Genomic DNA, 19,678 nt, shown 5'->3' with positions numbered 1-19,678 from the left:
GAAGGTTACAAAATAATAAATATAGGAATTATAATTCATAACAAATTAAGCCTGTCATGGAGGAAGACCTCAATGCACCGAACTTTTTATGTGTCGCCTCTTTAGCATAAATAATGAAAGTACTTACAGGATAATTTGATTGCATGAGTTGAGGTCCATCCTGATCAGTTTTCCAATTCTAGTGGTCGACTAACTATGCCCGTTCTGACTGACCGACTGACTGCCAAATGACTGACCCTTTGTTTACTATTTGTTTAGTTTAAATACCCCTGGTTTTTGGATTTTTACCTGTATAAGTTCCTCATTTTGTTTTAGTATTTTGTTATTTTTACTTTCATTTTTAGATTTCAGTTCCTTGAAAGTGAATTTGTTTATGGAACCTCAGCCTGTTTCTTTTTATTTTTAATTTCGAAGTTTTTAATTACATCTATGTATTAAAAGTTACATTACAGATATAATTCCGAGAATGCAACTGGTGCAGAAATGGACAGTGAATGCTCATGGTTGTTAGATTTTTCAGTTATATTTTTATGTGTTTATTTTTCGACAAAATTAGTTATGCAAGTGCTTTCTAAACAGTGATTATACTCTGCTTACTTGTGAAGAAGTTATTATTTCTGCGCACTTAAAACTGACCAATTAGACATGGGAGATCTAGAATGAGTTGTTTCATCGCACATCGTGACTGGAGCAAACATAACATTTTCTGAAATAATTTCACTAGCTATTACACCAATGGAATACATAATACGAAACTAGTGTTACAAGATACTTGTTACCTTATGTCCATATTACATTTTTTGTACTATACTTCTTATCTTTGTACGTACATAGTTGATTATTTTTTCATACAAAGCATTTACATTTGTCCTTTACTTTGTATCTTTTATTATGGTCAGAGTAAATACAGTGCAGGCAAAAAAAAAAAAAAAAAAAAAAAAAATCTTTACATTGTGAAACATCAAAAATCATTACAAATTCATAATATTGAAGTATTTTATTGTGGCTAATACTTTACAATTAGTATTTTGTCATATCGCCTTTACATTTTGTCACCATCTGCAGTCGTTTAGGCATTGATTCAGCCAGGCTGGCGAAGTATGTAGAGTCCTGGTTATCCATAGTGTTTTGATCGTTTTCTTTAGATCCTTGATGTTGTTTGGTCGTGTCTCTTGAATCTTGTTCTTCATGACGTTCCAGGCGTTTTCGATTGGATTAATGTCAGGAGAATTACCTGGCCACTCTAACAGAGGAATATTATGGTCACTGAGAAACTTTTGCACGGCCTTGAACATGTGGGCCGGGCTCCATCATGCATAAAATAATTACACTCATGAATGTCCCAAAAACAAAGTAATTGTTCATCCAAAACATTAATATAATTGCTTGCTTTTATGGTTTCATTCTTGGGAAGAAAGTACAAACCTCCTCTGCCCTTGTTACCACAGAATGCCCCCCACACCATCACACTATCAGGGTATTTAACGATCTTAACTGTAAATTTCGGGTCATACCGTGAAGCAGTACTCGGACGGCGCACCATCTTGGATCCATCCCGGATCAACCTAAAAGTGCTCTCATCACTAAACATCACTTCTTTCCACTCTTCAGGCGTCCAATCTTGATATTTCTTACAGAAGTCGAGCCTTTTTCTCTTCATTGCTGCTGTGAGAAGGGGTTTCTTCGCAGCACGGCGACTTGGCAAGCCCAGATCCTTTTGCAGACGGTGACGAACTGTCCTACTTGCGACATTCTGGAGGAGCTCAGGATACTTGTTTTTCAATTCTACAGCTGTTATGAAGGGATTTGACATTACTTCACGCTTTAGAAGTTTATCAGTCCTTGGTGAAGTTTTTCTAGGTGCACCGGAGCCGGACTTCCTACATGGTACAGTTCCAGGAGGAAATGACACCGCTGAACGCTTTAGCTGGTAAATTGTCTCTCTTGACACTCCAAGATCCCTGGATACAACAATTACCGAATCACCTTTCTCCAGAAGAGTTAAGGCCCGGGATTTCTCTGCATTGTCAGCTTTTTACGACCCATTGTGTGTAATCAGAACAAAGTTATAAGATTACTTACTTTCAAGAACTTAAACAAAAATCTAGATGCACAGAGCAAAGGAAGAACTATCTCGCCGTACAACGCTACGAGGCACACTGACGTGAGCTTCTGCTGGGTGAGGGAAGATTGCAAGTGGCGCGCTAATCACTGATGTCATCATCAGGCTCCTCTCATATTTTTATGGCGGGAACGGCGCTTGACCCCGTTACGTGGATTTTGCATGTAAAGTCTTTTTTGCCACACAATGTAAAGATTTTTTTTTTTTTTTTGCCGGCACTGTAGTGATTATTATTTTCCCAAAGCGCTTTTCTTCTCTTCTTCAGCATCATCTGAATTTGTTTTGCTAGCTTAAGCTGCTCTTTTATTCCTTTTACTGCTGGCATAGTTTGTTCTCCTCTTGTGCTGCCTCGGTATGTTAAGGAAATTTTCATCTCGTGCGTCATTGTACTCCTCGCATTCAAATAAAAGGTGCCTTTTGTTTTCCAAACCATTGCAATAGACACACCTCCTTACTCCATCTTCACCCTTTTCCCCCCTCTCACTTTCATGTACACAATCATATTGTGAAAATCGCCTCTACCTGTCCTCGAGAGGTTGGTATATTTTATGCATCCCTTCCCTTTTCGTTTTACATTTAGTGTATAGTTCTAATGATGTCTTTGTTTTACATTCATTTGGAAGTTTGTATATGTTTCCATCACGGCATTTTTTTTCTTGATCAATTTAACTGCCTTCCGTGCGCTAATATCTGTTTTCTGTGCTCATTCTTGTAAATCAAATTCGGCAACTGCATTGTTAACACCTGTTAGCTAGTTTCGTTCATTCCTTTCTCTCGCTTGCGCCCTGAAGCAAACTTGCTGTACGCGTTTGCTTGTGATGTTCTTATTCGAATTTGTTCAATATTTAAGCGTTTGTCTTTCCGTAGATATGCCTGTTTCTAAGAGTGCTGTGCAGTTCGGAGTCGCTTACGATACCCCTAGGATCTGTTTATTAAATTTATTATTCAATATATTTATTATATTTTCCATGCAATTAACTCTCCGAACTTTACTTCCATATGCTTATATTGGATGAATCATTGCACTGAATATCAGTATGGTCAAATTAATAGGTAATGTCTCTCCCATGTAACCGTATGCCTTCATTGTTATAAACAATCACGTTGTAGTTGCTGCTACTACTTGTTTTTGATATGCCCATTTTTCGTTATACGTCATTGTGACCCTAGGCATTTAAACGCATTTACCGATTCAATTCCTTTACCCTCATGTCCAAAGTTCTGCTTTGCTCAACTCGTGCCTGTTTCTAAATGTTACGATATTTATTTTGTTAACATTGACTTTGAGCCAGTATTCGTGAAGAATATCGAGTGCCCTTTGTATCCTTATTGGGTTTCGCTAACATAGTTAATAGTCTGCATATAGCAACACTGGTACATGTTTCCCTTATATGGTGGATGCATTTAAATTCCATTAAGAAAAAGTGCACCATTTATAAATAAACAGTATAGGTGACAATTGACAACCTTGTATTAAACCAATATGTGATTCTATGGGTTTTGTTCTTTTGTTCTTACCTGTTCTTACGCAGAATTCAACCTTTTGGTATATTTGCTTAATTCTTTCAATCATTGGCCGTGACCCCCCCTGCATATGAAGTTTAAGATATAATGTGTTTTTACTTATCAAATGCCTTCTGAAAATCGACAAAACATCCATATATTTCCTCCCTCTTCTTCGCTAGTTCTCGGTCTACAATAGTCCGCACCGCAAATGTTTTATCTACTGTATTAAAGTTTCTGCGAAAAACCGCCTGTATCTGGCATAATTTTGTGTTTATTTCTGCCCATCTCTGTATGCACTGGGCTAAAATCTTCGTATAAATTTTGCTAATACTTGGTAGTACAGTAATGTTCGGTAGGTATTCGGATCTTTAATATCACCCTTCTTTTTGTATATAGGACATATAACACCAATGCCCTACGTACAGAATAGTTGAGCTCCATCTATGAACTAATTAAACCACTTTGTCATCGTAGTTTGTTTTCGTAATCTGCTGAATAATTGTAGAATTTCTGGGAACTGTATCTATGCTTTAATGGATTTGATAGCTATCTGTACCATTTCCTGCGTAATTTCGCAGTCTAAAATGGCGTCCAGGTTGCACTTGTGCTTTCCCAGCCATTTTTAGTTCTAATAAATTACTAAAATACTGTTCGCACTCCCCTATAATTATTTCTTGTTTTGAGAATTTCTGTTTACCGAGTTCTCGTTTATACGCCACGCCTCTCTATAGTTCTATTCTTTATAAAATGTTTTAATTCATGTACGCACTTGCCATTCCATTCGGATTCTTTCTTACGACACACTTCTCTATATTTAATTATAATTTTCAGTTATATTCCTAGGTTACAATTGTCTCGCTTTCGCCGAAATATTTTCAACGTGTCCATGGCCTCTGTACGTGATTGAAAGCAATCGACATCATAGCATTGCTTTGTACGATATTTTCCGCGTTCCGTTGGTTGTATTTTCATTTCCCTTCCCGGTGAGTAGTGTAATAATCTAAAAAATTTATTAACATTTTCCAATTCTCCATTATGTATATATATATATTTGTGTCAATGAGAAGTAAATCATTTGTTTTATCTTCTTCTTAAATTGTGGCGTCTATTCTTCCTTTTATGCTTATTTTAGAAGTAAAAATTAGTTCTTTCTGGGCTGCAATATGTACTACTTGTCTTATGTGTATATGTTTCATTTTAGATGTTAATTGTTCTCATGATAGGTTGATGGTTTGACTCAATTAGGTCTCCTATGCAAAAGTTGTTGATTGTGTCGAAAAGGACATCCAAGCATTGACAACAATCTATCGTGCTGCAGCCTTTCTTACTTAAATACGTAAATTTTCCCTGTCTGTCACCATTTGCCCTGCCATTTTTAATAGCTAAGGATATTTCACAAAGTTGGATTAGCTTTCTACGGGCTTTATTGACTATCATACCTGGGTTATTTCTTCTTCATACATTTATGTTCTCTATTTTTAAGATGTCATAATACTAATCATTATTTCTTTCCTATCTACAAAGATTCCAGTAGGCGCATTGAAGTCCCTACGAAGAATGTATTTATTTTCGGCCCCTATCCTAAGATCGTTGAAAAAATTCCTGTTCACAAATTTAGAGTTTTCCGGAGGATTGGTGTATTATCTTTAACAAGATGTTCTTTTTTCGGTCAGAAATCTATATTTGATGTAGGGCGGATAGAGTAGTTGCGGATGTGGATAGATAAGCTGCAGATGCGGATGCGATATTCTAGTTTCGTACAGATCTCGAAATATAAGATATTACATTAGTTTTTTTTGAATGGCTGAATAATTTGCTAAGAGAGTAAGTGGGGGGGGGGGAGGGAGGGGGGGCTATCGTCTGACTGCGAGCCTTGACAAGAGTTTGTTGTCAAGTGGTTGTTGAACTACGTAGTAGAACAGATTCCCAAATGGCCAAAGCAAAAGAGAGGGATAGTTTTTTGTTGTGAAAGCAAGACTTCTTGCAGTGGAGATATTGCATTCTGTTGTATATCAGTCAGGCGATGTCCATTCTCTAATCTGATGTCAAAGAAAGGTAACTGCATGATTGGAGAAGGATCAGGCAAAGTTAAATGGACACTTGTTATTTCAGACTGCAGCACCTGTTTAAGTGTTACTGGCTGGAAGTGAGACCATATTAGAAAGATTTCGAATGAACTGAAGCCAGAGGAAAGATGAAGTAGTGATGAACGCTACGAAATTAAAAACTAATTACTGAAGTTCCCAAAGATAGTAAAAATATCTTATTATCAACATTATAAACACCTAAAATGTAAACTAGAACTTTAGGCAACCGTTTCATCTAATACAGAAGGAGGAGACAAAGTTATAACGGATCCTTCTGAATCCGTGACATTGATTGTTACAGTTATCGATCGTGTGTTTTTGTTAATAATCCACGATTTAAAAAGAATGATTAGCGTTTGTCTGGATATGAATTTATTAATTTTCTATAGTGTACAACCGTATTCTCAAGCTGTACCGGATATTCACCCTTTTGTATATTTCCTTAGGTTGTAGTTCTCAGTTAAATAATTTGATTTATAAATAAGATAAATTAAAGGTAAATTTAAATTATATATATTGTTTAAGGACTGCACATGATTAGATATATTTTTTTTAAATTCCAACATTTATAAACTCTTAATCAAAATTTAGCTACAGTAACAAATGTGCAAGCTAAAATTTCTTTATCAGGATAGTGCATGCTGATTATATGTAATTATTTATATTTTAAACTTAGTCTATTTTCCACACAAAGAAATTAATTATTACGAATATTTAACTATTAATATTGCAAATGATGTCGAACAGTGCATAAACGTTGATGGCTGTAATTGCTTCTCTTAATCGGTGCTTGCCATTTATAAGTACGGGCATTTGAAATTAATAGCAACAAAACGACTGACGATCGAAATTCAGAGAGAAAGTAAAGAAATAGTGCTCCATAAAATAGATATTTTATACATTTTTTTGGATGAAATAATTTAGTGTCAACATTTATTTAGGAATTACGGGAGTAAATTTTGAATGTTAAATATGATTCAAGGCAATAATGTTCTTACAGAGATAAATTCTAGTTTGTTCATAGCTCGGTATTAGTTGTTAGGTGTGACGTATGAATATAATTTTGAAAAACTATAATTGGTTTATGCGTTGGGATGAGTGCTGCTATTATTCAATTTAAGTTATAAAATTACATTTTGGGCCATTTTATCTATGCAAAATTATTGATTGGAAGTTTGATAATGACAATAGAAGCAATGAAGTAATCTGAGTAGGACTTCGTACGTGAATTTCAGTGTAGATTATGGACTTTACACCAAGATGATGATTCGTTTGTAGTACTGTAATGTGGTGTTTCGACACCGTCGGATAATCTCTATCAGTCATGGGAATGTACTGCAGGCACAACGAGGAAGTTTATTTGGGACACGAACGGTGCTGGATGGTATAACCGTTTTATAAGGTAATCCCTAATCAATTATTTACTTCACAGGAGTTCGGATAGCTGCAGTAGGAATCCCAGGATGACTGATTAATACGGAAAATTTTGCAATAGGTTTAAATACAAAGTTTTTTTTTTTTTTTTTGTTCTTAGTGGTGGCACTAGCGGCACTAAAAATTAAAACTAATCAGTGATAAAGAAATTTCCATAAGCTTTATTTTTCGTGTGTATTTGAACAGTGTGATGATGATGATGATGATGATTCGTAGCTAATTACCGGTAGCGTCATGCACTTCAGGTTCATAGTGGGAATGTCTTATAGCTGTAATCGCGTGACAAATATAAATCCTCAATTTTCATAATATTCTAAATTCTTTAGTTGATTATTAAATTTTGTAATTAATGAATGCTAACGTACGAAATGAGCTTCGACGGTACCAATCATTAACAGTTGCCTGCCTCAGAAAACCTCTATCTTGTTACCTTACGATTCATGCAATATTTAGAAATGAACCAACTTAAGAAAAACAGATAATATTGTTATTATCATATTGTCTGGTTAGTGGTGCCATGCTGGAAATTGGGATTTATCTATAATCAGCTTCTAATGCAGTAATGAACGATTTTATTTTTTTTTCGTTTAAGTCACTGCCTCACATTCCATATATGTTTTCTTCATGTAAATATATCATTCCTCATTAATTTCTTTTATTGTTGAATAATTATAGAATTTTCATACTAAGTAATAATTATTCGGAGAAGTAAATAGAGCTGGAAATATTGGTATATTGTATCGCCAATGTCATAAATCCACTGCTCTGCTCCTTCTTAACTCACGATAAATAATTTATTATTAGTAGTAATAATGTATGTGTCATTTAATGTTCGTGTGATGGTATGGCTTTTATAAACTTTGCAATATTCGTCAGAATAAGTAATTATAGTGTAAGATGACTTTCAACCTAATCATTTTTTTTTTTTTTTTTTTTTTTTTGATACTGCAAGACAACCCTCAGGTATAATATCCCAGTTTCTTAGCAGGCGCTAGCAGGCCCTATTTATATGTATTAGGTCTAAGTAATGGATAAATGAAGATACGAGCTGCTATGTTGAGGCCAAACTCACTGTCTAGGCAACTGTTATGTATATGCGATGATGGATGTTTCTTTGTTATTTCTGAAACAATAAACATATTGAACACGTTATTTTTAATTTCAATTTAAGCGCAGTTACAAATTTCTCAATGTAATTACCAACCTTCAGTATAAGATTTTTAATGAGAAAGACATAAAGATTTAATTTCACTGATGGAATTGTAGCTTAGGACAAGATCCTGGTAACTTCTGATCAATAAACGAGATTTCGCTTAATGTCAGTACAGTAGATTTCTTTCAAAATAATGTGTAACCGACAGGGTGTCAAGTCGCTGTTCGGGCAGCCATTTATTTGTAACCGTCCTGAAGTTCGGGTCACTGTTCGGGCGAACATTTATTTGTAATCACTCCGTGTAATCTGGTTCGTGTCGCTGTCCGTGGCTCGTGGTCCTACCAATAAGTATCTTCCTGATACTTTAACTTACCTGGACAGGACGATGAAGGACCTCTCCAAGAAAAGGTTACAAACTGTTTCCAAATCGCTCGTCGTCTCAATAATGAGATGAGCATTAGGCGCCGAGAGGTTCGGGTGTCTCACGAAAACCTCACGGACGATCAGACGGTCATCCAGATCATAACGCACACAAACATCACTCATACAAACGACGAAAACACACTGGATTAAATAACACTATACTTATTTATTAGAACACCATTGTATAAAAAAATAGCAAAGAGGAATGGACACAACACTGAACACTAAAGATATATAATAATTTTCGTCGCTGAAATCACACTTTGCCCTTTTCGGGCAATATAACCCTTTATATATATATATGATTATAATTCAGATATCACTACAGATGCTTCTCTCACACCATTGACACACTTGGGGGATTAGCACTTGGGAAAAGTAGTCTGGATCGTCCCACGATGAATCCAGTTGTTACGCTGAACAGTCCTGCAGCGTAAAGGTAAATCTTCAGAAAATAAACAAAAAGGTCTCCACAGCGGAATACTGATATTGAAGGGCGCGAGTATAACTTTTTAGCGCACTAGGTTTGTGAACCTGGGACTTCACTAGTTGGGGCTAGCCGTAAGAAATCGTCCTTCACCGGCGAAATAGCTTGTGCCCCTTCACAATAAGTCGTATCTGAAGCTCGACACGACATGCGTGGTTACGGCTTCCGGACCTGGAGTCAAACTCCTCGAGCATCCAAGCTCAAGCTACGGGTTGCAATGGTCAACGGAAAAGTGTTGGCAGTTCATTTCAAAATTCACTCAGTGAACTCACCTGTATGCACATACAAACAGAATATGGAAAACAATTTATGTTAATTTTAGTCAACTGCCTATAATGCACTAGACACGGCGATAACTTTGGCGTGAGAAAGTACAGATAACGGACTACAGAACAACGCAGTTGGTGCCACTTTGGTTGCTGGAACATCTGGTCAGCCCGTATTTCTCTAATCTATTATAATGTTTCCATAAGCGATTAAAGAAAGCACTTACTTCAGTTCCCAATAACTATAGAATATATACTGTGCATATAATAAGTCAGGGAGAAACACTGAAATGGTTAGTCACTAACTGAAATGTTCTCAGCAAAAGCAATGTTTTAAATATATATATGAAAAAATGATAAAAGACTTCTTTGTCCAATTGTGTGGGAAAGAAGCAATTCCCACCAAATAAAGAACTTATGTGCGTTGTAGAATAAGGTATAAATCGAAAATAATAATCACTGTCTTTACGAAATATACAGTGTGTCCACAAAAAATCCTTCTATAACCTGGTAGCGGTTATAATGAATAGTGTAAAATCAGTTTCTTTTACATTAAAATATAATTTCCATTTTTTAAAATCATAATTATTTAATATTTTAATTATATATTTCTACTTTGGAATAATAATAATAATTATTATTATTATTGCTGTTATTATATTCTGTCGACCGGTAAAAAAAAAAAGAGAAAAATTATTGGTCGTAACAAAGTGTGACTAAAACCAAAACCAAAACAAAAACAAACAGAAAAATAGCTGTAAAATGTTCAGGTACACACCACCTTGGAATTCCATCATTATAATTTTTTGAGTCCATTACATACTCCTAAATTCTATAATAGTGATACTCTGTTTGTGGTACTTACATAGTTTTTCTCTAGCAGGAAAGTGGGAACATCCCACTGCTTCACGAATTACTGGTAGAAGTTCCTGTTCTTCGCAAACACCTAACATATGCAATCTGCAACATCACACGACTTTGGGTCAAATTTGAAGGGCTTTTGAGATACTCTAAGCTTTTTGAACCTTCCGAACGTGTAAACCCCCAATTCCTTTAGAGTAAGAAACCTTCGTACGCGATTAGATCTGCTAAAGATCTATCTGTGTACAAAATAGGTTCTACGTGACTTCTTTCTATGCAAGAATTTGACGAGAGAGAGACACAAATTTCATATGACTAACTTTTAAGATTCTGGAATACTTACTGGTGGCTTTATTACTTTCATAAAGTTGCCTCTTCTTTGAGCTTCTATCCTCTCTGCTTCTCCCACCACTGTGGAATCGAGGAACTTCAGCTTTGGAAGGCGATACAATACATAGTACCTGCAACAAAAATCTTCATATCAGAAACATAATCCGGAGAAGAAATGCTATCAATTTCCCGAAAAATAATAAATAAATAGCCAAGCAATCACTAGGGAAGAAATTAGGAAAGAAGCATCCAGATGTATTTTTAACAATTTCGAGGACAAAAATTCAATAAATTCTTCAATGAAAAAGCAAAGCTTTTTTATTTTATATCGTCTTTCTAACTAGAAATGTACACTCATGTCCAAAATTATTGTCGCATGTCTATAAATATGTTGTTGTAGGAATATAATTTGATAACGAATTCGCCCGGTATTTCTTATAATGTTAGTATGTGTATAATCGGCCAAGACATGTATGTGACAAATTTCATGTCAAAGGAGCAATAAATAAGGACAACAAAACGAAAATAAAACTTTCTTGTCCACTTTAGCAACATTTTGTTTTACTCATTCTAATTTTCGTATTTATAATTCTTTTCCTATGAAATTTACCACAAATATATATTTCCCGATTGTACACACAGTATCAGTAATAAAAATATCCTGCAAAATCATTATCAAATAATATACTTACAAAAAGACAGTTATAGGTATGCGACAATCATTTTGGACATGAGTGTACAGTTATATTCAAAGAATTCGAACATTTGTTTTCCTCGTAACATAACAGGTACCGTACGATACGATCTAATTACTCACATCAGCCTCTTGAGGTTAGTTTTGCTCCATAAGAGTCCTAAGTTTAGCTTATACTTTTGTTGAGATGAGTGTCAAGTTTTATGGGCGATTGTACAAATTTGCAGAAACCATCGGTTAAAAAAAAAAAAAAAAAAAAAAGGGGGGGTAACTGTCCCAATAATTGACAGTATAAGAGCAGTATTTGACAAATTGCATGTTGTTTTACCCTTCAAATGAATCTAACTTATTTAACTCTCGTATAGGTACGAAGGCATCCTTCCTTCATCCATGCACACCACCGGAAAATATATAGACCAATAATTATTATTTTTAAAAATATATATACGAAAAGTTGTTTATTGTACCAATAATTGAAACTGTGATTTGACAGAATCACAAGTAATTGACACATCGTGACCCAGTAATTGACATCTCTTAATATCTTACTTCGAATGAACTACATAATTTTCTACCACCTTACCAAGCTGATTTATAACAGCATTGAGATATTATTTTTGCATACAACGGATGTTAATACTAAAATAATACAAATATTCATAGCATAGTCTTGTTTCCAGTTTACATATGACAAGAAAATTAAGTACTAATAATTGTATAATTGAAAAGTGAAATATTTTCTAATACTATCAGTGAAATATTATCTTATTTGAAATATCCTCGGTCCTAATGTAACAGCATCGCATAACACAAGAATTAATGGCCTAATGATGCCGGAAAACCTTTGATAGTTTCATGTGTCGGTATGAGTTTTTGATCTTGCGCATAACGACATTATCCAATTAGGGAAAGCGATCCGTAAAATATGTATTTTATGTCCACCTTTATCAACATCAGTGACTTTCAGCCACACAAATTTGTCTTCCGTGACCTCTCTAAGAAATTTGAGAAACCCTGTCTTTATCAATAGCAGTAATGCAACCGATATAAAACTGTTCATCATAATAAACACGTGTTTTGTTTTGTTTGTTTGTTTTTTTTTTTTTTTTTCAATTTTACACGTTGATAGTTGATGTAATATGGTTGGAATATCACTGTCCATTCCCAGACTCTCTTGTGTGGTGGCTCAGTGGTAGAGCATTCACGTCCGGTGCTTGTGGTCCCTGGTTCAATTCCAGCTCGCGCCGTGTGGACTTTGTGGTGGACAAACACTGTGCTCGTGGGTTTTTTTGGAGTTTCTCCGTTTCCTCCCACTTGTTTCATTCCATCATTTCACTCATTTCTCATCATCACCATCTCCTTTAGCCTAACCGGCATAACCGTGGGATGTAAAACTTAAAAATGTCATTTAAAGAAGAGTTAGTGTTTCCACCACCTGACGGAATCTGAAGGGACGAATTTGATGGCACGGACGGTATTTCTAACACTTGTACCGCTTGTTTTCTCGTTTTTCTCTGGGCTATCACCAATATCTAGGGAAAACTGTGTCCTCTCAATTGTAGGTGTGGCCAGTTTGCAGCTGCGTTGCATTCATATGATTACTAGCTAAAGATTCACTCTGAGTTGACATTGGACCTATTAGATGTGATTTTACTTTGCTCCATAGATGTGATTTCACTTGTAAAGAAACAAAGCAGAATCTTTCCTTAGCTTGATCAGTGTAAAGCATTTACAGTGTCTATAAATATATGTTATTTCCTTTTTTTAAACTAATCGGCTACTGTAGCTACTCCACCAGTGGCAACGTGCCAAGTCAGAGCACTGTAAATTAAGGGAAGACACTTGCTTAGTCATATTGAACGCTCAGAAAGACAAAGAAAATTAAGGGAAAAGGCCTAGGTCCACGTAACTCCGTACCAAGGGAATATTTACCACTTCAAGATTTTTTTTTTTTAAAAAAGCAAGGTCGGTTCTCTATTAATCACAAAGGTGTCAACCCAGGACCTTTCGAATGATGACAAGTTGTGTAAATTGTACAATTTTTCTGCAGTAGCCTAATAATTGACACCCTTGGATCTAGTAATTGACACCCCCTGTTAACTACTGGGATTTTATAAAAATAATGTTTTTAACTCTACCAGTAAACTTAACTTCACTGAAATACACGGTATACAAATTTCTATTGATATTCATTGAGCTTAGGGAAATCACCAGTAATTGACAGGGGTGTCAATTACTGGTGATTGCAGCTAACCTGTGACCAATAATTGACACCCCCCTCAAAACTTGGTTTAACTTTCAAGAAGCTAAAATTTTTGGTTTAGTCTGATCTATTAGTCCTTCAGTTACATCAAAAGATCTTTAACTCGTCAGTCTTTATTATGGTCTATTTGGTATGCACCGGAAACAGAAACAACTTCCCTTAAGCGTAACCGTTACGAGAAGGCTGAAAAAACAGTTGACTTCTCACTGTCCATCGATGTTCTGCTTCCTTTGGACTACTACCACCTAGTGACAAATATTAACAGTACTGTAGGATTGACAACACCACAAAGGAATAACAGGTGGCAGCATTTGCTGGTATCTAGTCCCGCAGTCTTGTTGCGGCGAAAAAAAGACAACAGTGTCAATTACTGGTACACTGTCAATTATTGGGACAGTTACCCTAATTATTTCATATTTGAAATATGATTATGTAATATTGTTTCTATTCTTTGCACGTCGAATCACAGAAAACGCGTGACTTCAATGCTTAATTCAAGAATACATCTCACTTCCTTTCTGACAGAAGAATCTTTGCATAGTTTAATGATATTCCAGAAATTCTCAATCACAATATATTACTATATCCTCTCCCATAAATGCCTCCAGATAGAAGCTAATATAACAGTAATCCGGAAAGTGAATATCCCCGTACACAACTTATTTAAATCGGATAGTTGATTGAAATCATTGTTCCAATTCACAAGAAAGGCGACAAAACTGATTGAAACGATTATCGAGGCATTTTTCTTCTGTCGTCAACATCCTATAAAATCCTCTCAAACATTCTGTTAGCAAGATTGATCCCATACGCAGATTAAATTACTGGAGATTATCAGTTTGAATTTAGACGAAATCAGCCAACTACCGACCAAATGTTTTACCATTCGACGAATAATCGAAAAGAAGTGGAAATACAATACACTGGTACATTAATTATTTATTGATTTTAGAAAGGCGTACGACTTGGTTAGGAGATAAACATTGTACAACATTCTTACAGAATTTGAAATACCGAAAAAGCTAATTAGATTAATTAGGATATGTTTAAATAAATCCCAAAATAAAGTTCATGTAGGAAAATTTTTGTCTACGAGCTTCCACGTTGATAATGGCCTGAAATAAGGAGATGCATTGTCACAATTATTATTCAACTTTGTCCTGGAATATACTATAATGAAAATCAAAGATAGCAACCAGACTTAGAGTTGAATGGTATTCTCCAGGATGCTGATGATGTAAATTTAATAGGGGATAATAGGAGAACAACAGAAAGAAATGCAGAGGTCTTATTAAACGCTTACAGGGGCCTGGATTTAGAAGTAAACGCAGAGGAAACTAAATACGTGGAAGTTCGTCGGGATCGTAATACGGCAAATTATGGATGTGTTAAAGTATCAAATAACACTTTCGATAAAGTGGATACTTTCAAATATCTAGGATCATTATTAACAGACCAAAACCATATTCACGAAGAAATTAAATCTAGGCTTAAAGCAGGGAATTCATGTTATTATCCCGTTCAAAATCTATTATCGTCGCGAATTCTGTCGAGGAATTTGAAGCTTGAAATATTGTAATATCCTGTGATGTTGTAAACAAACCATTTCACATGTCAGTGTTTACAAACACCACCACGTGGTTCGGCAAGAAGACTTCACACCAGAGGGATCTACAGTCACATGCGGACGACGGCTTCTGGCCCCTCCCACGGAGCAGCAGCGCCACCGCCACCCAAAGGACCCTATAAATTGGATGGACGAAGACAACTCAATACCAGTTTTCAGGTGACCCTCCTCTAGTCTGCTACGGGACTTTTGGAGTAACCTAGCCCCAGGCCTCTAGTCTGCTACGGGACTACGCCTATCCTATCTCCTGGCTTAGCCTGCTACGGGGCTCTATGGAGATCCTGTCTGCGACCTTACGGTCAAAGACTACCTATCTCTAACCTTTCATATTAGAGAGATTATTTACTACATTATTTTGTAAAAATACTTTTATAGTGTAAGCTTTTATAATAAAACTGGTAGTGGGAGTCGATTCCGGACGCTCATTTTATTAAATGCTATACCTACAACCTATATGAGACAAAGTTTTACAATAATAATAAAAAAAAAAAAAGATAATCATGTATGTTGTTCTGTATGATTGCGAAACATGGTCGCTTATTTTGAGGGAAGAACGTAGATTAAAAGTATTTGAGAACAGAATCCTGAGACGAATATTCGGACCCAAGAGGAACGGGAATGGGGAATGGCGGAAATTTCATAACGAGGAACTACATAATTTATACGGTTTGCCAAACATTGTTAGGGTCGTCAAATGTAGGAGGCTCAGGTGGGCAGGGCATGTAGCTAGGATGGAAGAAGGTAGGAACGCTTTTAAAGTCTTAACTGGAAGACCAATCGGAAAACGACCATTCGGAAGACCTAGGCGCAGATGGGAGGGCAATATTCAGATGGATCTCGTAGAAATAGGAATGGAAGGTAGAAACTGAATCCAGTTCGCTAAGGATAGAAGTCAGTGGAGAGCTTTTGTGAACGCGGCATTTGAACCTTCGGGTTCCATAGGCCATAGAGTTAGTTAGTTGATTGAAATTTAACGTATCTTTTCAGCAGCAAGGTTGTTTGAGACAAGACTTACTGTTTAAAGTGGGATCCGAACCATCCCTCGAGTTTGTATCCAAGGCAAAGTATCTTCGGCAGGAATAGAAACCACGACCACGCATATTTTACCCACTAGGCTATAGAGAGGCACACACAGTTTGTTATGTTAGCTACTTCGAAATGGACACAACTGAATAAAAAAGGAAATAAGTTTACACTTACTCTTACTGCTGTCCAATCACTAGTATTTTTTCAATCGCTTTCAACCACTATTGTCACAATATATTTCGAGTAGATTTATGTACTCATCCTCTGGGCAAGGCAAAAAGATTAAAAAGATTTTCATTATTTTCAGAAAGACAATAAATTTCATACAAAAGTATATCATAAACTTAATGCACGTGAATCATTATATACATTTATCGGTAGGTAGTTTGTCGGTTTGGAGTTCAATATCTGTCTTCAATGTCGAGAGTCTACCATGAGCTCTCTTCAGAAATCGCATCTGGGACTCTCTTATCGAATTGACATGTGCTAACCACGCAGCTGCGAGGGAACTCTTGCCATTGTCGCATTAAGTCCAATATTTGGAAGAATCTTTTCGTAAGAGCTTTAAAATTGTTTTAATAGTGAAAATTCAAAGGTTAATTGGAGTTGATGTTTAAGTTGAGTTCCAGAAGTGGCTACAACCATATAACCTCGAAAGAAAGTTATAAAAGGTAAGAATGTGTGTTGAGCCAGTTGCAGACTTTCAAACATAACACTTTCCCCTGTTACATGTTGCTATAGCGTTTTCTCCTTTTATTAGTGATTGATTTAAATAAAATTGGACAGTTTGCAGATCACCTAGAAATATAGGAAGATCATATTTCTATACATGGAAATATTTCATTGATTCTCTTCCTTATTCAATGTGTCTGCGACGTGACAGATAGAAGTTACATTGACAAAACGAAGCATAAGATACATACTAGAGTAACAGAACATGTACGTGATGCCAAAGGATCTTCACCTGTTTTTGGACTCTTTAATCAATTAAAAATTACAAACCATTTTTTACCAAGAAGTTAAAATAATATGTCGACAGTCTCATATAAGAATATTTGTGTGTGGTAATCAAGTTAAAGAATATTAATGGCACGTTCAATCTGCTAACATGGAAGTACAGTTACATTCTACGAATATATCCAGATAAAGGTTGTTTTGAATGGTATTTCATATGTGTCAAAATAATCAATGTGAAGAATGGTAATAAATATTGTGGTATTCCAAAAGGCTGTTTGCTACATATTATTTAAAGCTAGTAAGCTAACAAATAGTAGATAAACATCTTAGGAAAAGATCACGACGCTATATAGGTGGACAGAGATACCACTACAATAATGTAAAATGGGAATAGTAACTTCAATTCAGAGATGACAAGTTTAAATACAGAGGTCATCCAGAAAGTAAGTACCATTGGACAATTATAAAGGTAACAAAGAAAGTTCTATCGCTTTTTCACTCACTACCTTCGAACATCGATATGTCAGCTATGACATACCTGGAAGATCAAAAATTGTCCCCATCAGCATCGACGACCTTCTGCTAACGTTCTGGAAGGCCATGGATTCCGTCGCGGTAGGACTTGGTGGGCCGTGAAGCGAAGAAAGTATCAAATGCATTTTGCACCTCGACTAGGGATTTGAACTGGCGTCCTCTAAGGTGACTGCCCAAGGAATGGAACAGGTAATAATTGGACGGTGCAATGTCCAGAGAGCACGGTGGATGATATAGTGTTTCTCATCCAAGGCGTAGAATGGTGTGCCGAGTCATCCTAGCCACGTGGGGCTTAGCGTTGTCCTGAAACAAGAAGACCTCTTTGCAATTCAGAAGTGCTGGCTCCAGAGTTTACAGTTTGTCTTGAACATAGCTCAACTGCTGACACTGCACAGTTGCATTGATGCTCTGACTAGCTGGTAGCAGTTACCAATGCACGATACCGCGAGCAGTCCGTCAAACATACAGGAGAACCTTCTTCCGATCCAGTGCTGGAGTCGGCTGTTTTGGAACCGGTTCACGGGATGCTAACCAATGATGACGGCCCTGTGGAGCTTCATACAGGACTCACTTATCATCACATGTCAACACTCTGTCCAGAAATGACTCCTTCCTCAGACGAGACAGCAAAGAAGCATAGATGTCTGCTCACGTTGCCTTCAGGCCCGAAGTCAAATCATGTGGGACCCATCGATCCAACTTGTAGTGCTTCCCAAGTTCATGGAGGTGCTGCCGAATGGCTTCTCATTCACACTGAATAGTAGTCCCAGTTCCTCACATGTTTGGCCACTGTTCGCCTCAATTGCTGCCTGAATGTCTTCATTTTATACATGTGTTGGTCTTCCGGCGGTGGTGCGTCTTCGAGTGTTTCGTCACCGTCCATAAACTTGTTAAACCACCGCTGTACTGTCCGCATTGCCATCGCACACTTACCGAAGGCCTGGTATTTTTTCTGCCCCGCTGCAGCAGCGTTTGGCTCCAGTTTTGAACTCGTACAGCATGCACGCCCTTAGAGCGCTCTGTGGAAGTCCCATGTTCACTCTGTTCTTAAGTAAGTTCTCGTTGTAACTGAACTGCCTCAACCAGGTAGTATGTTGGTTATACCCACACCAACAGCTGACCTTCACCTTATCTCTATTCGCATTCAACTCACGGTGTGAGGGACAATTGAACACAGACCACATGAAAACGACACAACGTCCTTGGTTACCTTTATAATATATCAGGGTTGGCAAAAACCACGGTTTTTATTGAAAAAACCCAAAAACCAGGTTTTTTGGTTTAAACCCCCCTTTTTTTGGTTTAAACCAGGTTTTTTTTTTTGTTTAAATAATTTGCTCTATGTATTTATATCACATACGGACAGAAATAAGTTTGTTTTGCCTCGGTGTTATTATACAACAATCGGTTTACGCTAGAAGGGGTTACATAAGCTTAAAGCGAAATCCAAACCGCTTCTCGGCTTACATCCGAGAGAAATTTTCCTCTATTTGAACTCGAAACAGGATTAACTGGCGATACGTCTGCCGACCCACTCACGAAAGACTTCTGATAAAAATACATTGTACTGATCTTTACATACTTGTTAATATAATTGTCAAGAGCCATTTCATAAGGACAAAAAAATAAACAGTTGCACAAGTGAAACCATTATACAGAATTACATATGGACAATTTCAAAATACTGCACAGTACAGAAGAACTAATTTAGTCCAAGTTAGTTTACTACAACTTTCATTAGTCCAAGTTAAAGAAATACGACGACTTAATTTGCATATCACTAAGAAAAGTAAATAAAGATAGGAATTATTTGAATCCACTTTGGTTCTGACCCATTTATACATAAATAGATACCAAAGATACTTCTGATTTCAATAAATGCCTCTGATGGGGTTTTGTATGACCCTC

General features: G+C 36.4%; 1 protein-coding gene across 1 annotated transcript in view; it reads right to left on the bottom strand.

Moving 5' to 3' along the window:
* Window positions 1–19,678, bottom strand: part of LOC145694728 (leucine-rich melanocyte differentiation-associated protein-like) — a 58,745-nt gene that overhangs the window by 15,810 nt on the left and 23,257 nt on the right. The window contains exon 4 of the mRNA XM_081771291.1: window positions 10,683–10,800. Coding sequence (XP_081627417.1) covers window positions 10,683–10,800 — 118 coding nt within the window. The remainder of the gene's footprint in view (window positions 1–10,682; window positions 10,801–19,678) is intronic.

This window comes from Thermobia domestica, chromosome 1, assembly GCF_964235325.1.
Source record: "Thermobia domestica chromosome 1, izTheDome1.hap1.1, whole genome shotgun sequence".
Classification (NCBI taxonomy): Eukaryota; Metazoa; Arthropoda; class Insecta; order Zygentoma; family Lepismatidae; genus Thermobia; species Thermobia domestica.
This window is presented reverse-complemented; position numbering and strand designations above follow the sequence as displayed.